At 39.3% G+C, this 25,550-nt stretch overlaps 1 protein-coding gene and 1 pseudogene across 1 annotated transcript; both read right to left on the bottom strand.

Moving 5' to 3' along the window:
- Window positions 1-1,066: 1,066 nt before the first annotated feature.
- Window positions 1,067-21,918, bottom strand: LOC127232303 (UDP-glucuronosyltransferase 2B31). Its single transcript, XM_051198341.1, has 6 exons — window positions 21,195-21,918; window positions 10,495-10,643; window positions 8,478-8,609; window positions 6,230-6,317; window positions 5,271-5,490; window positions 1,067-1,361 (listed from the first exon to the last, which is right to left on the bottom strand). Exons 1-6 carry the CDS (start codon window positions 21,916-21,918, stop codon window positions 1,085-1,087), a joined length of 1,590 nt encoding a protein of 529 aa, XP_051054298.1. The 3' UTR covers window positions 1,067-1,084.
- Window positions 18,399-19,012, bottom strand: LOC127232301 (hypoxanthine-guanine phosphoribosyltransferase-like; annotated as a pseudogene).
- Window positions 21,919-25,550: the final 3,632 nt, after the last annotated feature.

Genomic DNA, 25,550 nt, shown 5'->3' with positions numbered 1-25,550 from the left:
CCTCCTACATCAATCAAGAGTCAAAATACATTCCCACAGACTTAAAAGTAGGTCAAACCTTCCTCACAGATGACTCTACAATTTGTCAAGTTAGTAAGTAAGTGAAGCAAACTATTTGGATAACTAAATATTTTCCAATTGGATTTGAGCCCCACACTTCCTGGAGCAATGTGACACTATAATCCTGGTTAAAGGTCAAGACTCTCCTAGTTTTGAACACACTATATTGCTAAATGGTCATGTTGGCAAATTGCCTTGTGAATGTTTATGTTAAGAGGCTTAGATCTGGATTGTCCTCAGCTTTTGTCAGGGAAGCATTTGTTGTAGTGGGAAATCAATGCAGAGATTTCCAACTGCTCAAAGGGTGAGGGTGATTAGGCTCATGAAAGGCTCAGGGAATACTAGAAGAGAATGGGGAAAGAAGCAAGAGCCCAACAAGGAGGACAAGGACTATGGAACACTTCTTTCTGAACATGCATGTCCATTGCATTCATAACTCAAAGGTTCTGTCAGCTGCACAAGACTTGTGTAAGAGTCTATAAAAAATGGGGAGGAGTTCCTGATACTCTACCAATAAATAAAGAGCAACTGGAAGTCTTAGATTCCAGGAGAGGATGGATCACTATTATGGGGGCTGAGGGGGGCAATGGTAAATTGCACCTGATTCATCAATGTCCATCCATGAATGTACTAATTGTACTTACTGGGTTGTTAAAAATAAGAGAGGATGGGAAGTTGGAAATGGGACATATTGGGTGATATCCAGTAGGAAGTACAGATGGGGTGATGGGGGAGGAATTTAACATTTCACTGAACAAATAAACCAAAGAAAATCAAGAAAACAAATCGTGAGTCTGAGGGGGATATTTGAGATTTGGAATATAATGTGAGGTAAGTGATTTTAGGACTTTTATAATGTATAGTGTTGTCTTACACGTCTACTTTATAAATGAGAGGAAAAGGAAACTTTGACAGCTCAAAAGGCTGAAATAAAAGTGATAATGTCCTTTCAGTTGAGATAAAACTCGGGGAGCCTCCTTGCTGTAGCACACTGGAGGAGGTGTGTCTGTCCTCCCCACTTCAGTTACTCCCTTTTCTTCTTTCCAGCTTTAGCAAACTTCTGGCAACAAAAGAGACAGCACTTCGTGACTAGGAAGATCACAGTCACCACACAGGCAAGCAGGAATCCAAGCACATCCAGAGAGTGGTACTGGAACCAGGTGAGGTCATGTGCTGCAACACGGAGGTGCTTGGCCCCTTTGTTGCGCATGACATACTCAACCCAGAAGATGGCTCTGTCCAGGGGCTTCACTGGCTGATCATGGTGAATTCTTGACAGCCGCATGGCATTTTCCTTATAGCTAAAGACATGGACATCAAAAACCAATTAATTTACTGAAGTGATTGAGGCCTAAGAAAGTTCTGGGAAATCATCACAAGACTCAACAAATGCCATAAAGAAGCACTAGGTACAGTGTGGTGTTTTCACTGGGACATGTTTGAAGGTTTGCCTGTAAATTGGCAGCTTCTGAGAAATTCTTTCCAAAACTGAAATGGGAAACATTTGGGGAAGGAAATCTTTGCAGCAGAGCTAATGTTACTAAACTGTTTCTAGCACTGCAGTGGGATAGTTGATACAGTTTGACAATGATCACACTGATGCTCTTGGGGAGAAAATTGTGTCACACTACTTTCAAAACTCAGAACAGTATTAGGAGGGTCACTATGTAATTTTGGGACGAGAGGATGCAAGTCTAGCGTTCTCAAAAATGAAAAGCTGTGGATTTTTTCCAGACTAACATGGTTTGACCAAGTAAGACCCATTGTCACAGGTGATTCAGCATTCAAAACATCTGGGACAAAGCAGTCTTGCAGACTAGTGCAGCTAGGATTTCTGTGTTTTCTTGGGATTCCCATGGTATTACAGTGTCCTCAACCAGCAGGACGCATTTTGGAAAGAATAATGCCAAAATATCGTCTATAAATGTTGGTCTTCATTTAAATGGGGTTGGCTATAAATGGTTAATGATCACAATCAATCTTTTTTAAAGGTAAAAACGGTATTATGGTATAGAAATGAATACTTTGTTTTGGAACAGATTTTCATTTACTGATACAAATTTAAGGTCAATTTTGTGATATGTATATTTCTCTTCTTATTTAGGTATTGTGTTTATTATATAGCTCACTTAAAAATGTAATCTATAATTAAGTTCAGATTGTAGATAGTTACCTATGATAGTCAAAGCTTATTGTTAGGTTGGTTAGGTTTTCTAGATATACAGAGTTATATTTCAATTGGACAGGCATTCTTCAAACCTTTCAAAGACCTGCAGAATATGGCATTTAAAATGCTTTTGGGTTTTTCTTGGCAGTGAGACATAACTGCTCCTGGCATCACCACCTGCATCAGAAAGGAAGATGGAAATCGAAGAAACTCATTATGGTTTTGCTTCCAATATGGCAAGACTAGCTATTTGGGCAAGATACTGCTCTTGCTTAGACTGTTTGACTTTATGCTATATAAACTAGACATGCAGGTCTCACAGAAGAGTGACTGCTGAAACAAGATGGACATTGCTACAGGGTTCCTGCTTCATGGAAGAGTCTGCCAGACATTCTGCAGGACATGGAGAAAAACCATTGAAAAACTGCCCATACAGGTGGGCAGTTTAAAGTTTCCTGCTTTTATGAGGAACCTGCCAGGCACATTATGGTCTATAAGCTGAAGATGAAACATTACAGAAAAACTTGGGAATGTCAGACCAGGGAGACGTTGTCTCTGTCAATTCTAGAGTTTATATATTATCCTTATGTGGTCTTTGATAGAGTTGAAGACAGATAATTATGGTTATAGTTTTCCGTAGTTAGGATTAAAGATAAGTTACATATAGGACTTTAGACTCACAAAGATAGGATAGATGATGGTATATTTTCTTTAAATCTTGCTAAATGTTAATGGACTGAATATTGTTAACTATAGTTCGTATTTGAATTATTTTGTTATATATTTTACTATGTTAAAGTTAAAACCCTTCTTTTTATTAAGACAGAAAAGAGGAGATGATGGGGGATGCCATTCTATAAATATGTTTCTCTTATTGGTTAATGCATAAAGCACTGTTGGCCTATAGGAAAGTAAGATAATTGGGACTAGGAGAGGTGGAGGATTCTGGGAAACATAGTAGAGTCATGATGTGATCTCGGAAAGAGAGGAAGCAAGACTGGCATTCTCGGTAAAAGAAGATCATGTAGAAATACATATATTAGTGATAATGGGTTAATATTCAAGACAGATCTAGCCAATAACAACTGCTTGTAACAGGCCAACAGTTTTATAACTAAAGAAACAGTAATTAAAAAAATGGCAAGTGGTGCAACAGGGACATACTTTGTACCAGAGACTTAAGGGCTGGGATGTAGTTCACTGATAGTTTGTGTAGAATGCTTGAGGGCCTGAATTCAACCCCTAGTTCTACCCACAGAGACAGAAGGACAGAATTAACAAGGATGTAAAGGAAGAGAAATTTGTCAACTTTTTTTGTTTTTTAAACTACTGTAATTGTGGCTGTGTGTGGTGATAAAGAGGGCCATGTACTGTACAGCATTTATGTAGGTTGGAGGAAAACTTGTGGGAGTCAATTGTTTGCTTTTACACAGTAATTTCTGGGAACTGATGTCAGAAATGAGTGACCGATCAGTGATAGCAGGGTGTGGAGGCATTACTACCATAAGTAGATGCTGGAGTGTAATTCAGCACAGAAAGAACATGGATTTCCCCAGGAATTACCCTAGGTTTCAGTTTTCCTACCATTAGAAATCTATTTAATGAAATAGTAAACACCGTATCAAAACAATAGCTTAATGTCCATGGCTTTTTTAGTTAAGAAGTGGAATTGACTGAGGTGCCCAAAGGATTTGTGGTATGAAAAACAGTTGACTATTAGCAGCCACTATAAATAAGGAAATCTTGTTTTTTCAAGGTCCAGGATTAAATTAGAGGCTATCATACTAAGCCATATAAACTAGACCCTACAGTACTGTTTCTCAATTTGTGGGACATAACCACAAATCACACAGTTTTGCTGGTCTTAGTAATGCCCAATGATAAAATTATTTTTTTCTGCTACTTCATAACTGAATTTTGCTACTGAGAAGTAAGTGTCTTAGTTCCTTAAACCCACTGGTTGAGAATTACTGCCCTAAAGAAAAACACTGCAAGTTCTCACTGATGGGAGATGTCATTCTGTATATGTTTCTCATACTGGTTAATAATAAAGCACCATTGGCCAATAGGAAAGGAAGATAGGAGGGACTAGGAGACAAGGAGGAAATAGGAAGTAGTAAGGAGGAGTCAACATGGAGAGCCTGGAGAGAACAGAACCGCTGTTCCTCTGCTCTCGGTAAGACCACGTGGAAATACATAGAAATGGGTTAATAATTAAGACAGAGCTAGCCGATAAGAAACTAGCACCTGGCCAATAGCATTGTATCAAATACAGAGTCTCTGTGCATTATTTGGGGCTGGTGCTGGAGCGGGAAAAGACTAGGCAGCGGCAGGAGGAAAAACCATACTCGTTACAGTCTCACCATTGTGAAAAAACTACCAGAGCTGACTTAATAGAGCTAGAGTGTAGATTTGTGGGAACTGGAGGTCTGTGATGCAGAGTGTGAGTGAGGTTAGAGAGAGGTCAGCTAACATAAACAGCCTGCCACTGGTAACAGGAAAATGCTCTATAGTGATCAATGACTGTGAATTACAAGTGACAGGTCAGATTAAGTAAAGAAGAGGGGATTTTGAGCATGAAATCAGAAATACACAAGGATATGGAAATAAAGGTGTTCATATTTGGTCATTAGGTATTATACATTTACATCTATATTCATATGCATATATTTGCCTAATTCTTCTACTTTGGGCATTAAGTGAGAATTATTTAAAGAAAGAATAAGAGTTTCAGAAATTTAAGTGATTAAATTCTAATATTTTATAGTTTTATGTTCATTATCCTGTTTGTTATCTTGAGCCTATTTGTGCAAATTGTATCCTATCATTTAGGAAGAGAAAATGTTTTCCACCATCAAATTATCCTAAACTAACTTCTTTCCAGTAAGTCCACAGGGATAGCTTGTAGTCTTGATTGACAGCAAAAGCTCATTCCACAGTGGTTAAATACATTTCATATTATTGTTGATGTTTTCAAACTACATCTATCTTGGACTGAACCTATCTGGATTACTAACAACTTGAATAAAATTACTGTACTCACGAAGGGTCAGTGGTGACTGTCTTCACTGCACTGAGCAAATCTGCACTGGACATTGTGAGAAAGTCCAGTCTAACGCCCGCTCCTTTAGTCTTCATGTGAACAATGTTATCAAATTGGTCTCCAAACAAAGGGATGCCAACCACTGGGACCCCATGGTAGATGGCCTCGTAGATGCCATTGGTGCCACCATGAGTTATAAACGCTCTGGTTTTAGGATGACCTAGCAAGGGGAGAAATTAAGGGCCACTGTTAATCATAAGTCTGAGAAAGAAAATGAGAGTCAGGGGAAAAGGCTCAGAAAGGGCAGATATTGTCTGACAATATTATCATAAGCATGGCAGTGCACTGAATCCTTCTATTGTCTCAGAGGAAGAATACCTGTAAGTCTGTGAGGACTATTGAAGGCCACATAGGGGAGGTGGGGTGTGGAAGTAGAGTGATTTTCTGAAATGGACAAAAGGGAAGAGCTCCTCCATAGTGGAGCAAACAGTGTGTGCAAGCCCAGGCAGTGATTCAGCAGAGTGTGTTCTCCCAAAGAAAGTGAAGCCACTGCTTGTGATAGGTTGCCTCCACGTAGTAGGGAGATGGTTGCTCATATGGATGGAATGAGACTTAGGACAAGCAATACTTCATCAAATATAGGACTGCCTTATGATGTGTTTTGCAGAGGATAGTAAATGAAGAGTCATCAATGTGAGATTCTCATTTTCAATGGCATCTGAAATTGTCTACCCTTGGGGAAATGTAGATATAAGGGTGAACAAGAACATGAACAAGTGGCTTAAATGTATCTGGAAAATAATTACAGCAGAGATACAGATTCTCCCATCTCTACTGTCCTGAACAGCATATTCTTATCAGTTCTTCATTCATTTTATCCAGGACTAGATCACAGTTGCCATAAATGCATTAGTGTTGACAGTCATCCTCCTCATGTCTCAGGTTCTCCTGATGCTTACCCAGAAGGTCATTCTGGGGGATCCATTTGTACAGCCGAGTGTTGGAGCCCAAGGTATCTGGCTTCTTGCCTTCAAATCTCCAAAGAACCTGTTAAGATGAAGCTGGCCTCTTATTCCTTTGGTCAAATGTCAAGTTACTCCTGCTAGAATTCTGGATAGATTAAGAAACAATGGAGATAAATACGCAGTCTCTAAGAGCCAGGCAGTATGGATGGATGGTGGAAACCATGAAGAATGCTATAGCAAGATGCAAGTGCTCTCCACTCTCCTGCGCTTGTTCTCATGCTCATCTAAGTTTCAGCATGCCAGCTTCACAATTACTCACAGAACTTAGGCAACATCAGGTCCAGTGATGTCAGCAGGAGTTAAGAAGTGTGTCAGGCCTGGAGAGATTGCTCAGTGGTTAAGAGCCCTGACTACTCTTTCAGAGGACCCAGGTTCAATTCCTAGCACCCACATGGCAGCTCATGACTGTCTGCCTGTAATTCCTGTTCCAGGGGGTCTGACCCTTTTCACAGAATCATACATTCAGGCCAAATGCCAATTCCCATTAAAGGATAAAAAATGTATAATTATAATTCCAGTTCAACATTCACTAAATATTAGTAATATATATCTTAATTCTTTACATTATCTATTTATAGCAGTTTTTACCTCCCAAATTCATTATAAATCTTTGTCAATGATGTTTGATTTAGTTCACTTATCATCGCTTCGCACAACGCTGTCTAAGGACATGGTCACTTAAAGAGGAAGTCTCTGTGTTACCTCCTATTTCAGCATTAAAAGGCTCAGTCCCCCAGGTGGGATTGGGGTTGGTAAGTCCATCCTACCTATTGCTTTAAATAGCAAGTAAAACATGGCCATGTATATGCCCATTTTAATATGTAAGTGGTCACATTTGGCCAAGATTACAAAGGAATACTATACTATTATGCAAACCATATATTTAAAAAAATATTTAAAGAAAACAGTATGCTGCCGGCTCCCTGGTAAGAGAAATACATAGATCAGCAGAAATGGGTTAATAATTAAGACAGAGCTAGCCGATTAGAAACTAGCACCTGGCCAACAGTATAATATCAAATACAGAGTCTCTGTGTGTTATTTGGGGCTGGCTTGGCTGCAGGACAAGACCAGGCGGCGGCAGACAAAAAAACAGTACTCGTTACAGGGGGGAGCAGGAGGAGGGGAGGGAGTGGGAACTGGGATTGGTATGTAAAAAATGAGAAAAGATTGTTTTAAAATAAATGATAAAAATATAAACCAGAATATCACAAATTCCACTTTTAAAATAAGGATTTATTTTCATTTATGTGTAAGGAAGTGTTCTTCATATGTTAATGTCTACGTGTGGTGGTTTAAATTGGTATGGCCTCCATGGACTCATGTGTTTCAGTGCTGGGCCTATAGGGAATGGCACTACTTGGAAGGGTGGTCCTGCCAGGGGAAGTATGTCACTGTGGGGCAGGCTTTGAGGTCTCATGTGCTCAAGCTATACCCAGTGTGGCACACAGTCTCCTTCTGCTAGCTGTGGATAAGTATGTGGAACTCTGTTCCTTCTGCAGAACCATATCTACCTGCATGGCACTCCCTATGATGATAATGGACTAATCTCTGAAATGGTAATCCAGCTCCAATTAAACGTTTTCCCTTACAAGAGTTGCTGTATGTTTGTACATATGTATGGAACGTGTGTGTGGGAATTATGCCAGGCTGTTTGAGGACAATGGATCCCATGGAGATGCAGTTTTAGACAGTTGTGAGTTGATAAACATGGGGTCTCAGAAGTAAGTTTAGGTCCTCTGGGTGAGCAACACATGCTCTTCAAGGATGAGTCACTTTTCCAGTCCCACAACTGCCAAATTTGGAGTGCTTCCTTATTGTTACAGGGCCAGTGCACTTACAGCTTATAATAATTTAAATGCTGTGTAGTTATACTGTAATGTGTGCAAAGTCCTCAAATACCCCGTAATAAAATGGAGGAAGTAACAAGGTACATTCCTGTGCATATAACACCTTCCTAACAACAAGTGCACAACACTCGTTAAATGCTTTTCTTTCTAAACACAATGTTAATAACAAAGTTATTAATCAAAATCACCACCCACGATTTGGCACCTTCCCTGTGTATTTGTGTCACTGCTGACTTCAGAGATGAGCTAGAGCCATCAGGACAGCTTCAGTGTCACACAGGTGGTCTCTGCAGTCACACCCGAACAGCATGTGACCATCTTCTGTATCTCACCTTCTGTGGAATCTGGGCGAGGCCTGCTGCAATCACATTGGCCCTTTCTTCTGTTAGGTTACCCACCATGGACCCCAGGGAAAACACCACAATGCCATGGTCTCCTGAAGACTGGATGAAGTCTTCTATTTCCTGTTAATGAAATATAAACCTATCACAAAGAGCAGCACCGAATCTCCTGCATCAAAACTGTCATCACCATCCCCAGGAAGAAACTGAGCAGCATTAGAAATGTTAAAGGAGTGGGTCTTTAAAACTATTCCCTTCCACACATAAGATGTACAGTTGTAGCCACTTGGAAGTTTATAGTTCTGTGTTACATGTGTTCACATTCATACAAAATTTTTGGAACATTTTCATGTTGAAATTCAAGATTTGGTGATAGTAAATTCAAAGTTTTCTTTCCAGTACCTTGGCCCCCAACCATCTGTATTATCTTGTCCACTTAGGTAGATTACATAAGGCATTCTTTTTCATTTCTTTCTTGTTCTTTGGCTAGTTTACTTAGCATATTGTCATTAAGGTCATACCTTACATCTCTATACCCTGTTTTTAAGTGTTATTGTTTTATTTTTATTTTGTATTTGCAGAGCATATAATTTTTATCAACAATTCTAGTGATATCTAGATTGCTTTCCCCACTCTTAGTTACTGTTTTAATATTGTGAGGAGTCACCATGATTAAGTCAAGTTATAAAAGAAAGCATTTAATTGGGGGCTTGCTTATAAAGTTTCACAGGGTGAGTCTATGATCATAATGGTGGGGACCACCATGGCAGGAGGCAGGCAGGAGGCAGGCAGGCAGGCAGGCAGGCAGGCAGGCAGGCAGGCAGGCAGGCAGGCAGGCAGGCAGGCAGGCAATACTCAACCTGAAGCATTAGTTGCAGACAGAGAGAATGAAACCAGGAATGTTTTGGGCTTTTGAAATCATACAGTCTACCTCTTGTGACACATTATCTCCAACAAAGACATTCCTCCTAATTCTTCCTAAACAGGATACAAACTGGCAACCCAACATTCAAGTACATGAGCCTGTGGGGCCATTCTTAATTCAAATCACCATGCACTCTTCCCTTCAGGAATAGTGCTGCCATGATCATCCTTGTAATATTATCCCACAGAGGACCTTCATTCAGTTCTTTTACATACATTCTCAGGAGTGGAATTCATGGACCATACATCTATTTCTAATTTTGTTAAGAATGTCCATACTCTTTTAATTTGTGTTTTTTGTAACAGATGTTAGATTCATTGGAAAGACATTTACTGTTTGCTGACAATTTATGTTACTGTGTCTTTTACTGCAGACGTATGGGTTTATGCATAGTTATGTATGAGTGCATTTTCACTTGTGTGATTGATCTAGAAAGTAAATAGACACCCCTCAACTTCAAAGACAGATGTTATCTCAGAGCAAATAATTAGGAAAAGATTTTTTTTTCAATGAAATGGACCTAGGAAACAAGCTGGTGTAGCTAACTTTATATCTAATAAATTAGATTTCAAACTGAAGTTAATCAAAAGAAAGGAAGAAGGGCACTTCATATTCATCTTGGGAAAAAAGAACATCAAGATGAAGTCTTAATTCTGAACATCTATGTCCCAAATACAAAGGTGCCCATATTCATAAAAGAAACATTACTACAGAAAGTAAATAGAGCCATTTTGATTTGTGAAAATGTGTTTTTCTTTGCTCATACTCCATCTATTTTCTCTTAAATCACTTTGAATAGGATTGGGCAATTGGACCAATCTCTGCATGTAGTTAGTATTTGTGTGTTCTTTTTACACTCAAATATTTGAAAAAGTTTTTTTTAAATGGAATCTTGCTGAATTAATTAATCGAAATGAAATTCATACTCTTGTGATGGAATAGATACAGGCGTTTCTACTGGCTGCTTTCCTTTTCTACATTCTTGTGGCTCTCTGAGTTTGACATACATTTTGAAGGAATAAAATATAATATTCCTGCTGAAATGCAAGGAAAACAGAAGCAAACAATGTGCGCACTGTTTACCTTAGGAAGAGGTTTGGCAGGTCTGCAGTGCAGTCCTCCAACAAAATCAAAATTTGGTAAGATAGGGTGAGGAAATTCCAAATCCCAGTAAGTTCGAATGAGCCATACATCTGCCTTCCCCATCATCTCCAGGAGTGTCGTGGGTCTTCCTGAAGAGGAATCAGGACAGTGAAGGTACAACAGGTGACACAAAAATCAGGTGAACATGAATATGCCAGGCAGTCTTCTGAAAGCACTTGTCATAATGAAGCCGGAGTTGTTTACAAGTTTGTTACTGCGATATAAATCATGTATCTGTGTATTTATGTATCTGTCTGTCTGCCTACCTTTCTAATCTATGTGTATAATGTTAGATACAAGGTAATAATATATGTTTCTCATACTTATGCCGAGAGTATATAAATTCACTGTGAAAATGACATGGGAGAAAAATACCACAAGTGTAACACATCTTGGAAATGTATGATTACTAAATACCTATGTATGCCTTAAATACAATCAATGTCATTAGAATCTTGTTTGTCATAGTCAGGGAACTCTCCATCTAGTTTGCCCTGTTTAGCTGCTGGAATCTTGATATTCCTCTAATGGAACTGAGAATTTTGTGCTGTTTTTTTTTTCTCCTACTGAAACATGTTTATTCCACTGAACAGAATTTCTTAGATGGTCACTGATACAAAACTTAGTGCTTCACACTGCTCTAAATACATGGTGGTGTAATCGACAATATTCAATCTCATCTTTCTTTCCTAAATATATAAAAATTAAAATACCAGTTAAAAAACTAATATATCTCCTTTTTAAATGCTTCATACAGATAAAATCTCAGCATTTTTAATAGTGGTAATTTAAGAGATTTATTTTGCTCACAAGGTAAGTAACAATCTATAGTTAACCTATAGGCTCATAGTGCAAATAAAAAGTTCAAGAATGCAGCAGCTGATATTTCTAAAAATAAAAAAAAAAACATAAAAATTTTAAAAGGTGCTACCCCCCCTACCCTGTGCCCTACCCTACCCACGGTCCTGCCACTCTGGTTGAGCACTGGGACAGAGGGTGGAGCCAACAGTCCACCGTACTTCGGAGACTTCTTGGAGCAACTCTGAACAAAGGAGACCTGACGATCCATGCGGAACCACCAGTAATTTCCACCTGCTTGGTCCCTGACCCCACCTCCAGTCCTCTGCTGGAGTCTTGGGCCCCTCCCAGAGACCCGCCTATCTCTGTGGGAACACTGTGAGTACCTGCTGGCATCTTCTACTGGATCCTCATCCTTGACCTCATCCCTGGGTCTGCAGAGAAACCTCCTAGAGAGCTTGGACCACACAAAGCTACAGATATTGAATCTCAGACCCACATAAGCCCACCGGGGAAGTACCATAGAGAGAGGGGGAGACCCCACCAACACCTACTGGAAGAAGCTATGGGAAGAAGGCAATGCAAGAAAACAACAACAGAAAGACAAGCATGACACCACCAGAATCTAGGGAATCTACACCAACTAGAATGGAACACTACAACAAAGCAGAGGAAGCAGAAGGGAACGACTTAAAAATTACCATCATAAAAATGATAGAGGCCCTCGAAGAAGGTGTGAGAAAATCCCTTAAAGAAATGGAGGAAAAAATAAACAAAAAAGTAGAAGAAATGAACAAATTCCTTAAGGAAAGTACAGAAAGCCAAGAAAAAACAATTAAGCAGGTGAAGGAAACAGTACAAGACTTGAAAACTGAAATAGAGAAAATAAAGGCAACACAAACCGAAGGAAGGCTGGAAATATAAAAACTGGGCAAAAAATCGGCAACTACAGACACAAGCATAACCAACAGAATTCAAGAGATGGAAGAGAGAATCTCAGGCGCAGAAGATAAACTAGAAGAAATAGATTCATCGACCAAAGAAAATCATAAATCCAACAAATCCTTAACAAAAACATCCAGGAAATGTGGGACACCATGAAAAGGCCAAACCTAAGAATAATAGGCATAGAAGAAGGTGAGGAAGTCCACCTCAAAGGTGCCGAAAACATATTCAACAAAATCATCGAGGAAAACTTTCCAAATCTGAAGAAGGACATGCCCATGAAAGTACAAGAAGCATACCGAACACCAAATAGGCTGGAACAAAGAAAAAAGACCCCTCGACATATAATAATCAAAACATCTAGCATACAGAATAAAGAAAGAATATTAAGAGCAGAGAAGGAAATAGGACAGGTAACATATGAAGGCAGACCGATCAAAATTACACCTGACTTCTCCATGGAAACCCTCAAGGCCAGAAGTTCCTGGATAGATGTTCTAAAAGTATTAAGAGAACACGGATGCCAGCCTAGGCTACTATATCCAGAAAAACTCTCAATCACTATAGATGGAGAAAACAAGATATTTAATGACAAAACCAGATTTTCCCAATACGTATCTACAAATCCAGCACCACAGAAAGTATTGGAAGGAAAACTCCAACCCAAGGAAGGTAACTACGCCCACAAAAATGTAGGCAACAGATAATCCAACTACACCAGAAACCAAGGGTAAAGCAGTACTAATATATTCACAATACCACTGCCAACAACAAACCTAAATCAAACAAGCATCAACAATCAATGGTCCTTACTCACCCTCAACATTAATGGTCTTAACTCACCTATAAAAAGACACAGGCTAACAGAATGGATACGAAGACAGAATCCATCCTTCTGCTGCATACATGAAACACATCTAAGCTTCAAAGATAGACATTATCTCAGGGTAAAGGGTTGGGAAAAGATTTTCCAATCAAATGGAAATAAGAAGCAAGCAGGCATAGCTATCCTAATATGTAACAAGTTAGACTTCAAACCAAAATTAGTCAAAAGAGATGAAGACCTTCATTTCATATTCATCTCAGGAGAAATCCATCAACACAAAGTATCAGTTCTGAACATCTATGCCCCTAATACAAAGTCACCCACATTCGTAAAAGAACCACTAGTAAAACTCAAAGCTCATATAAAACCTCACACACTTATAGTGGGAGACTTCAATACACCACTCTCAACACTAGACAGGACCACAAATCAGAAACCCAACAAAGAAACAAAAGAATTAACAGAAGTTATGTCTCAACTGGGATGAGCAGACATCTATAGAGCATTCTATCCAAAGACTAAAGAATATACCTTCTTCTCTGCTCCACATGGAACCTTCTCTAAAATCGACCACATACTAGGTGACATAACAAACCTCAATAGATACAAGAGAATAGGAATAGTCCCCTGTATCTTACCGGACCACCATGCTTTAAAATTGGAATTCAACAACAACACAAATAGCAGAAAACCTGCAAACTCATGGAAACTGAACAATGTGCAATTGCACCACTCCTGGGTCAAAGAAGAAATAAAGAAAGAAATTAAGGACTTTCTAATAGTCAACAAGAATGAGGATACAACATACCCAAACTTATAGGACACCTTGAAAGCAGTGCTACGAGGGAAGTTCATTGCACTAAGTGCCCATATGAAGAAAACAGGATAGTCACATAAGAGAATTAACACCACAACTGAAAGCCTTAGAACAGAGAGAAGCGAATTCACCCCGCAGGAGTAGACGCCAGGAAATAATCAACTTGAGGGCTGAAATCAACAAAATAGAAACCAGGAAAACAATATAAAAAATCAATGCAAGGAAGAGTTGGTTTTTTGAGAAAATCAACAAGATAGACAAATCTTTATCCAAATTAATGAAAAAGCAAAAAGAGAACATGCAAATTAACAAAATCAGAAACGAAAAGGGGAACATAACAACAGACACAGAGGAAATCCAGACAATTTTCAGGTCATACTTAGAAAATCTGTATTCCACAAAAATTGAAAATTCAAAGGAAATGGACAAATTTCTGGATAACTATCACTTACCAAAATTAAATCAAGAACAGACAAACAACTTAAATAGACCTATAACCCCCAATGAAATAGAAGCAGTCATCGAAAGCCTTCCAACCAAAAAAATTCTAGGGCCAGATGGATTAAATGCAGAATTCTACCAGACATCCAAGGAGGAACTAATACCACTACTCTTCAAACTGTTCCACAAGATAGAAACAGAACGTTCATTGCCAAACTCTTTTTATGAGGCCACAATCACCTTGGTACCCAAGCCTCACAAAGACACAACTAAGAAAGAAAACTATAGACCAATATCCCTGATGAACATTGATGCAAAAATACTCAATAAAATACTGGCAAACCGAATTCAAGAATACATCAGAGAAATCATCCACCATTACCAAGTAGGCTTCATACCTAGAATGCAAGGATGGTTTAACATACGAAAATCTATCAACTTGATCCACCATATAAACAAACAGAAAAAGAAAAACCATATGATTATCTCCCTAGATGTGGAAAAAGCCTTCGACAAAATTCAACACCCTTTCATGGTAAAGGTATTGGAGAGGTCAGGGATAACAGGAACATACCTAAACATAATAAGAGCAATATACAGCAAACCAACTGCCAACATGAAACTGAATGGAGAGAAACTTAAGCCAATTACTCTAAAATCAGGAACAAGACAAGGCTGCCCTCTCTCTCCATATCTCTTCAATATCGTACTAGAAGTTCTAGCTAATGCTATAAGACAACAAAAGGAGACCAAGGGGATCCGAATTGGAACGGAAGAAGTCAAACTGTCTCTATTTGCAGATGATATGATAGTTTACATAAGCGATCCAATAAGCTCTACGAGGGAACTCCTACAACTGATAAACACCTTCAGCAAACTAGCAAGATACAAGATAAACTAAAAAAAAAATCAGTAGCCCTACTGTTTTCAGACGACAAAGAGACAGAGAAAGAAATCAGAGAAGCATCACCCTTCACAATAGCCACAAGCAACATAAAGTATCTTGGTGTAACGCTTACCAAACAAGTAAAAGACCTATATAATATGAACTTTGTGGCTCTAAAGAAAGAAATTAAAGAAGATACCAGAAAATGGAAAGATCTCTCATGCTCTTGGATAGGTAGGATAAACATAGTAAAAATGGCAATTTTGCCAAAAGCAATCTACAGATTCAATGCAATCCCCATTAAAATCCCACCACAATTCTTCACCGACCTTGAAAGGATAATAATCAACTTTATATGGAAAAACAAAAGACCCAGAATAGCCAAAACAACCCTATACAATAAAAGAACATCACCATTCCTGACTTTAAGCTCTACTACAGAGCTACAGTTCTGAAAACAGCCTGGTATTGGCATAAAAATAGACAGGTAGACCAATGGAATTGAATTGAAAATCCTGATATTAACCCACACACCTATGAACACCTGATTTTCGACAAAACAGCTAAAATTATACAATGGGGCGAGGACAACATTTTCAACAAATGGTGCTGGCACAATTGGATGAGGGTGTGTAAAAGACTGCAGATAGACCTATGTCTGTCGCCATGCACAAAACTCAAGTCCAAATGGATCAAAGACCTCAACATCAATCCAGCCACATTGAACCTCTTAGAAGAGAAAGTAGGATGTACCCTTGACCACTTCCTGAACATAACTCCAGGGGTACAGACACTGAGAGAAACAATTAATAAATGGGACCTCTTCAAACTTAGAAGCTTCTGTAAGGCAAAGGACACAGTGGACAAGACCCAACTGCAGCACACAGACTGGGAAAAGATTTTCACCAATCCTATATCTGACAAAGTGCTGATCTCCAAAATATACAAAGAACTCAAGAAACTAGTCAACAAAACACCAAATAACCCTATTTAAAAATGGGGTACAGAACTGAAGAAAGAATTCTCAATGGAGGAAATCAAAAAGGCTGAAAGACACTTAAGAAAATGCTCCACATCCTTAGCTATCAGGGAAATGCAAATCAAAACAACTTTGAGATACCATCTTACTCCTGCCAGAATGGCTAAAATTAGAAACACCAATGATGACTCATGTTGGAGGGGATATGGAGAAAGGGGAACACTCCTCCACTGCTGGTGGGAGTGCAAACTCACACAGCCATTTTGGAGATCAGTATGGCACTTCCTCTGGAAAACGGGAATTAGTTTACCACAGGACCCGGCAATCCCCCTCTTAGGCATATACCCAAAGGTTTCACATCCATGCAACAAAGACATCTATTCAACTATGTTCATAGCAGCACTATTTGTAATAGCAAGAACCTGGAAGCAACCTAGATGCCCCTCAATTGAAGAATGGTTAATGAAGATGTGGCACATCTACACAATGGAATACTACTCTGCAGAAAAAAACAATGGTATCTTGAAATTCTCAGGCAAGTGGATGGCACTTGAAGAAACCATCCTGAATGAGGTAGCCCAGTCACAAAAAGAGGAACACAGTATGTACTCACTCATATATGGATTTTAGACCTAGATCAAAAGATCACCAGCCTATAATTCACACCACTAGAGGAACTAGGATACAAGGTGTATTCTAAGAGATTCATATAAAGTCCCTCACAGAACTGGGAAGGGACAAGGGCAAGTGGGGGGCAGCGAATGGAGAGAGAAATAGGAGAAAACGAGGGGGAGGAAAGGAAAACATGTGCGACCAGGAAGATTGAGCCTGGTTAGGAATAGAAGACAGGAAAGACACACACACACACACACACACACACACACACACACACACACACACACACACACACAGAGAGAGAGAGAGAGAGAGAGAGAGAGAGAGAGAGAACATAAAAGAGGGAGCCAATATTGGTTTGAAGATAAAATTGAACACACAGGTCTAGAGAACTACAAGATTGCTGACAACTAACAATTTGAGCTTCAGTGGAAAGGCTACTATAAATGACCTTCCCAGAGAGTGAGATCAACAACTAACTTATCCATGGAGCCATCAACTAATTCCTGTTGGAAACAGGAGCAAACACCCATACATAAACACTGAGTCGAAGTAGAACTCAGATTCAGAGGGAGAGGACAAGACCAGGCAGTAGAAACACATAGAGACAGCTTACCTGAATAAGGAGGAGCTAACAGGCCACTAGACTGATAGCTGGGAAGCCAGCATGGGACTGACTCAGGCCCCCTGAATATGGTTCTCAGCCAGAATGACTGAGCAGTCAAAGAGACCTCAGACAGTGGAGCCAGGATGTATCCCTGGAACACAAAATGACTTTGCGAACACATCCCCCATGGAGGGATGACTGCCTTAATCTAGAGACAGGAGAGAAGCCCTAGTCCCTACTTCACATGACCTGTCAGATCTACATGACCCCAACTGGATGGCATTCCCCTACATATGACATTGGGGTGGGGGGATGGGAGGGGAGGGTGGTTAGAGTGCATGTGAGAGGGCAGAGAGGGTAAAAGGGAGGGAAGGAGGGAGGGAGGTTGGGAGGGAGGGAGGGAGGGAGATGGACCTGGGATCGACATGTAAAATAATGAATTAAATTAAAAAAAATGCTTTGACTCCAAAATTTAAGTTGAAGGACAAGTTACTAGGGAAAGGATTTCTATTTTTGTTTCCACAGAAAATGAAAAGATGTGGATTCCTTCCAGACTAATGTGGTTTGTTCAAGCCAGACCGCCTGAAACAGAGTATGAGGTGATCCTACATTCAAAACAGCTGGACAAAGCAGCCTGACAGACTACAGCCAGGATTTCTGAATCTTCTTTGAATCCCCCATGACAGCGCCCCTTACCAGCAGGAAGTAGTTTGGAAAGAACAGTGCCCAAATTCCCAAATATTGTCTATAAATGTTTGTTTTAATTTAAATGGACTTTGTTATATAAAATAAATTTTAAAAAGTTAAAAAAAATTTTTAAAAGGTTCATGCAAAAAGCTATGCTAAGATGCAGATGGCTGCAGTACTAGAATGCTTGCTAATCTTACGGGCAACAATATAATGTTTGCACATTCAGCTTGAACTCTCATCTTAGGCTTTGTATTTGGCTTTTCCAGTTTTACTAATGACACAAACATGATTCAAATCCCTGAAATATTCATTATAGTCAAGGGCATATCCAACAAAGTCTGGCCTATATCCAACACTTCATGAGGTCCTTTTCACCAGCAAGCTTGCAACCTTAACTATTTTGGGGTTGTACCACTTGACCAAGTAAGGCAAAGTTTGCACTGTTTTGCCAGGGTCAATTATATCTTCAACAATCAAGACATTCTTCCCAGTTTAAGTTGAGAGATCATTCCTACCAAGAACTTTTATGTCCCCTGTTGACTGATCATTGTAGTAGCTCTTCAGCCTGATAAAATCTACAGTCATGGGAATAGATCAATCACTATTCCTATTCAGTGCTTTAATATAATCCAGCAGGTCAGCAAAGAATTTATAGCTCCCCCCTTCAGCACACAGAGGGCCACAATGTGATAGCCTCCCATCTCTTTTATGTCATCTCAAGCAAGTCTTTCAGTCCTGTCCATAATCAGTCCATGAGGAATAAACACCTTTTCCAAATCCTCAGCATAATGATTAAGTATACAAAGTAAATCTAGGTCATCACTAATCACGATGCTAGTACTGCAAGTCTCCATGATAAAACTGGTCTGCTCCTTGGAGCGAAAAATGGTTTGAGGAGGAAGCTAGCAGAGGAGGCTCTATGGCACAGAAAAGCCGCTGTTTTGAGATTTTCTTTTCTTTGTTTGTTTGTTTGTTTGTTTATTTATTTATTTTTATTTTACATGTTGATCCCAGTTCTCTCTCCCTCCCTCCCTCCCTCTTACCCTCTCTCTCTCCTCACATGCAACCTGACCACGCCCCCCTCACATCTCCCACCCCAATATAGGGCAATGCCATCCAGGTGGAGTCATGTAAATCTGTCAAGTTATTTGAAGTAGGGACTAGGACTCCTCTCCTGTCTCTAGGTTAAGGCAGTATCCCTCCATGGGAAATGGGGAATGTGTCTGCAAGGTTCTTTTGTGCACCAGGAATACATCCTGGTTCCACTGTCTGAGGTCCCTTAGACTGCTCAGTCCTTCTAACTGAGGGGGGGCCTGAGTCAGTCCCATGCTGGATTCCAAGCTTTCAGTCTGGGGGCCTGTTAACTCCTCCTTGTTCAGATCAGCTGTCTCTATGTGTTTCTGCAACCTAGTGATAAAGCCCAGGGTGGTCCCCATGTCACTATGTAGCCAAAGTTGACACTGAACTCCACATCCTCTTCCTCTACATCTCAACTGCTGGGATTACAGGTGTGTGCTGCCGTGCCCACTGTGAACTTTTGGGGGACTGTGCACTGCTTCAGCACTTCATTTTGAGACAGGGTCTCACTAGATAGCCCTGGCTAAGCTTAAAGTGAATTTTCAATTATGTCTGGCTCCTTGTCCTCAAACTGCTCTTGATTCATGATTGACAGTATAATAATTAGGTCTGTGTATTGTTTGCTGATAATAAGAATAAGAAGTTATAAAATATGGAAAGAGAGATGTTTGGTCATTAGGCATATTTTAAAACACTAACTAGTAATCAATATCTACCCTTCAATGTTACACATTTTAAATACATTTTCAACCCTCCTAATAAATAAATATAGATTCTCTAAAATCCTGAATTCATATATTTTCTGTGCTTGGTACACAGAGAGTGCATTTATAGTTGTGTAGAAATTTAGTAGGTGGCATGAGAAATTATTTCAAATTATAAATGAGAAAAATAATGTATATAAAGGGAAATCTCAATGTTGTTTTGATAGCTATGCTACAAATACTTATTTATCCTCAGTCTGTATGTGCAAATCATGAAAATATTGAATTTGTTTAAAGCTACTGTTAGGAACTAGCAGCCAGCTGACCCCTGCCCTGATGATGGGCGGGACGCTCATGGCCTTGTCATCGCTAGGTCAGCTTTACCTGGCGGCCAGAGGACTCAGTTACGTATGCCCAAGCCTCTTTTAAAGCAAGCGCGCCAACTGCTTCGCTCTCTCTGCTCTCTCTGTTTTCCCTCTGGTCTCTCTCTGCTCTCTCTTTGCTCTCTCTCTCTTCCCTCTCTCTCTCCTGCTTTCGGTTGGCCACCAGCTACCCCCTCTTTCTCTCCCCTCTCTCAATAAACTCCACATGGACGCTGAGTCTCGTGTTTGTGTTTTATAGGCATTGGTTGCATCAAAAGAACAACAGCTACTATTTTAGAGGCTAGTGAAATAGATTAGATAGTAAAAGTGTTTGCCATGAAAGATTAATGGCTTGGGTTCAGTCCCCATGAATCCTGAACACCTAAATGGGGCTTGACAATACAAAAAAATGTAGAAGTAAAAATTCCACAAATTTGACTTCCATATATGTGACACAGAACACAGCTGCTCACGCACAACACAAGTATACATGTATATACTCATGATAATATTAGTAGTAACAGCAATATAAAGATGATGATGGTGATTATGAAGATGATGATGATAACTACCACACAGGTAAAACTACTGTTTTAAAACATGAGGTATAAAGATTTATGGATATATTATTTCTTAGAAAAATTATCAAAGCTTTGTTTTGTGGTGGTGTGCCTTTCTGAAGTGTCCTGTGCAAGTCATAGTCACGGCTTTGCAGTTGACCTTGGGACATAAGCTCTTCTGCAATGCTCTTATGTGGCAGACAATTTCACAGACTTTTCACAATTTTACTTAGGAGAGATAAATCCTTGTGCCACTAATCCTGTTCTTTCAAATTCACCTTCCATGTCACAGCAAATTGAGAAGGCAACAATCCCGACTGAACAGGAACTTACCTAACACTTCACTGTAAAGCTGATTCCACTTCTTCTCATTAAATGTTTGGAACCAAAAGTCAAAACAAAGCCCATAGATTACACTTTGCACCCTCTCCATGAATGTCATCCGATCACTCAATTCTGACAAAGCAGGTGGCACGTAGGAAGGAGGTAGTGGCAGTCCTCCACTGTACTTTTCATATGTAGAGCCAGGAAAGAAGCGAAGACTGAACACAAGTGGTGTCTGGAGAATCTCAGCCAGCAGGTCACCACAGGGTATGAAGGGATCTGCCAGGATGACATCAAAGCTTGAATTTTGTAGGTTTGCCATGAGTTCCTTGTTGAAAACGACGTCCTTGCAGAGACTTTCAAAGTAATCTGAATCTACCCAAACCAACTCCTGATACATTAAAAAGTATCTCCAATATGATTGCTTTGGCAGCTCATAAATGTATTTTTTCAGTGATTCCATGTAAAGTTCCTCCAAATCAGCCATGGAATATGATGTAGGGTATGTTTCAAATTTAATAGCGGATGTGTCCTCAACCTCATAAGAAAGGGAAGCTGAGGGTATCAGAGCAGTCACTTCATGACCCTTCTTTACAAGCTCATCTAGGATTGTCTTTAAGTTGAGCCAATGGCTGTATTCCATTGGCCACACCAGCACATTCCCACAACTCCCAGATCCAAAGAATCCACTCAGCTGTAGCAGAAGCAGGGTTGCTGACATCTTCACAGACATCTTGGTTAAATTCACAGATACCTTGGCCAAATTCAGGGTTGCCTTTCAAATGGTGATTGCTCTGCTCCTGAAGATATAAAAAGAGTAGTAATTAGTTAAAGTGTAACTTCTACCCACAAAAGCAAACATACAGGGGATAGCCACAGCCTCTGGGTTCCAAGTGCAAAAACCAGAAGGAAGATGTGAACCTGTGAAACGATCCCTGATTTCCAGTGACCCTGAATGTGTAATGTACTTGGAGAACAGCTGAAAGTAAGATCTCTTTCTCTCTCTTTCTTATTCTAATATAATTTCCTTGTTAATGAACTTGAAATAAAGACAACACTGTTGCGTCACATTTTTAAAATATTACATTTCAGTGTTTCTTCATATGAGTGTTGGCAGTAGAGATAATTTATCATGCATTTAATGATTTTAGATATATGACTCAGAGGTTCACAGTACAACCTTAGAATTCTAAACATTGCAATTAAGTTCAGAGCCGATTTTATCTTAGATAGAAGCCATATTCTCTTAGCCTTTCCATTGGGTCCAGCTCTTTCCAACCAGGACTCTGCTTTCCTGTCACTAGTCAGCCTGCAGGACTAATGTGACATTTCTGCTCCCCTCCTTAACTAACAGACTATTGAAAGAATGGACCCCAAGAAATTAGGGGGCACCCAGGAGGAGTCTGTCCACAAGAGGGCCATTTGCAAACTGAAAAACATTTCAAATTCAATAATAAATATATTCCCACACCTTTATCAGCATTTTATATTTATAATTCTTATAACACTTTAAAAGTTCATTTGTAAATGATACGGGGTAGAGGTCCATTTTTAGCACTTCATGGCAATAGTTTTCTTAGCAGCCTTTGATTAGAAAAAGAAAATAAAAAACAAACAAACAAACAACAAACCCTGCAATTTTTCCATGAATAGTTTTTTATCCTTGTCAATTATCAATGAAATTTTATTTTTTATATTATCTATATAATTATATTTTAGTACTCTAGTACAAGTTGAAATAAAGCATAAAAATAATAAAATCCACCATCAAACATTTGGAATCATTTTTGTCAATATATGATTTATTATGATTTATGTGTACCTAAAACTTTAGACATCGCCTGTGCCAAAGAGCATAATACATTTATGCAACAGTTGTGTTTTAAATAAAGACAAAACTCAAGCCAAGATCAAGAAACAAATATGAAATGCTTATTTCCAAACACTGACAATGGAAATGGATAGTAATCCTAAACACACACACACACACACACCCTGAGAAATGGCTGGATCATGTAGCCCTTGCTGTCCTTGAACTCTCTTTTCAGTCCAAGCTGGCTTGAAACTCAGAGATCCACTTGTCATTGCCCCTGAGGTGCTAAGGTAAAAGGCATGTTCTACCATGCCTGACTACTGTCTATATATATATGTATGTATGTATGTATGTATATATATATATATATATATATATTTGTACATAATTTTTTTTTTGCGTTTTTGTTTTTGGAGACAGGGTTTCATTCTGTAGACCTGGCTATCATGGAACTACTCTGTAGATGAAGCTGGTCTTCAACTTAGAGAGATCATGTGTGTCTGCCTCCAAAGTGAGGGGACTAAAGGCATGTGCCAGCACTGCCTGGCTAAAAAAAAAATTATTAAAAGTAAAAAGAGAAAAAGATTAAGTTAGATAGGCAAGACTGCACACACTTGGAATAACAGCACCTAGGAGACAGTTTCAGTTATTAAATCTCTGTGAATTCAGGGTCTATCAAGACCTTTGAGGACATCCAGAGCTGCATAGTGAGATTCTGTCTCAAGTATCCAGGTAAACAATCACAAAGGGGAACAGATAAAAGAAAAGAATAGAAGGAAACGTATAAAGTAACAAGTTTCACTTCAAATCCTGGTGTTGAAATATTGGCTCGGCTGTTAAAGGCACTTCTTGCTTTTCAAGAGGACCCAGCTAGATTCCTAGCATTCACAAGGCTCAAAGGCATCTGTAACCCCAGTCACAGGGTCTCCTATGCTATCTTCTAGATTCTGAATGCACCAAACATGCATGAGGTACACACACATGCATATTGAAAAACCAGTTGTACAGCATAGATAAATGAATAAGATTTAAAAATAAAACCTAAAATGCAATTCAAAGCAAGTAGGCTTGGAGAGGGAATAGCATTCCCGATAGAGATATTTCCTTAAAATAAAAACTGTAGTATGGGAATTAATAAGGCAAAAATGCCTTTAAACTCTCAATATGAAGAGACTGGAATAGTGTGCTAACCAATTCAGAAGTAGGGTGTTTAAAGTGAACCTTGAAAAGGACACACCACCCTGAATACACTTGATCTCATCTAAGGTGAACTTTGGTTTCTGCTTAGGACTGTGTTGAATCCAAGTATGGCAGGAGCTAGGCTCTGCTTTCGTTATCCTATACTTTCCTCCCTTTGAACAATCAGTGTTCTTTTAACCCTTTCTAGCTAAGTTTTCCTTTGGTTAGCATTGCCTTTTTATCTAGACCTGTAACTTAGGCACTTTGGCATAATCTGTTTCCAGATCAACAGAACTCTTTGGGCAGCTTCAGCTCCCATATTTCATTTATTTCTAGTATAATTTTGGTTGTATTGGCCTGGTGTGGAAGGAGAAAGGGCTCTTGATGGAGCAGATTTTTCTTCTCTTTGTGGGCTTCTCTGTACTCCTTGTAGTTACTCGTCTTTTTCTGCCCACTACTGATGCTTCCCCGAGTAATCCCTGAGTGATCACAATTAATTTCCCAACCTTTCAGGGGTCACTATACTTTACAGGTGTGACAGGAAGATTGTCACAGGTTCACTTCATTTTCACTAATTATGTACTGTGCTGCTTGTGAACTCTGATGCTTTGAAGTGTTTATGGGTGAAGGACTCAGCTCTGCATTGGAAGATTAATTCTAGTTTCAATGTATGTGCTTCTCATACAGGATTACCTTCTTATTGATAAGATCCTGTTACTTTCACCTGGCACTCTATCACTATTCACCTTACATTTGAAGAGAAGTTTTTTTCTTGTCTGTTCCAGAATTCAATGTCCACACTACAGGAGTCCATTTCAGAATGTGTTAACAATTTATTTCAGGGATTAGGGTGGCAAAGGTGTAGATGTCCTTGTGAATCTTCAGTGCACAAAGATTTTTTTTAAATCTATAATAGATGGATCAACATCGTTTGCTAGATACAGTTTTTCTTTTGTCTTGCTGTCATCTGGAGACTTGGCTTCTTGTAGCTAACTCTGTTGTCTTCTTTATGAAGTGATAACTATCATATTCATTCTTTGCTATTAAATGTTGAAGAACTAATTATAGGAACTTTTTTTGTGTGTGTGCATAAAACTTTTTATTGGAGTTTTTTATTTTTTTATTTTTTATTTTACATGTCTATCCCAGTTCCCTCTCCCTCCCTCCCTCCCCCTCTCTTTCCCTCTCGCCCCCCTCACATGCACCCTGACCACCCTCCTCTCTCATCCCCCTACCCCAATTTCACATGTAGGGCAATGCCATCCAGGTGGGGTCATGTAAATCTGTCAAGTAATTTGAAGTAGGGACTAGGACTTTTCTCCTGCCTCTAGGTTAAGGGAGTATCCCTCCATAGGGGATGTACCCACAAGGTC

This window comes from Phodopus roborovskii, unplaced genomic scaffold (assembly GCF_943737965.1).
Source record: "Phodopus roborovskii unplaced genomic scaffold, PHOROB, whole genome shotgun sequence".
In the NCBI taxonomy this organism is placed as follows: Eukaryota; Metazoa; Chordata; class Mammalia; order Rodentia; family Cricetidae; genus Phodopus; species Phodopus roborovskii.
Note: the sequence above shows the minus strand (reverse complement) of the source record. Positions and strands in the feature narration are given on the sequence as shown.

What these genes read in the sequence shown, in the direction of transcription:
- LOC127232303 (XM_051198341.1), bottom strand. Translation starts at nt 21,918, where the DNA reads ATGTCTGTGAAGATGTCAGCAACCCTGCTTCTGCTACAGCTGAGTGGA. An exon ending in CTGCCAAACCTCTTCCTAAG is followed by an intron (nt 8,610 to 10,494) that starts GTAAACAGTGCG and finishes TTTCATTAACAG; the next exon opens with GAAATAGAAGACTTCATCCA. An exon ending in ACAGTCACCACTGACCCTTC is followed by an intron (nt 1,362 to 5,270) that starts GTGAGTACAGTA and finishes CCATGTCTTTAG; the next exon opens with CTATAAGGAAAATGCCATGC.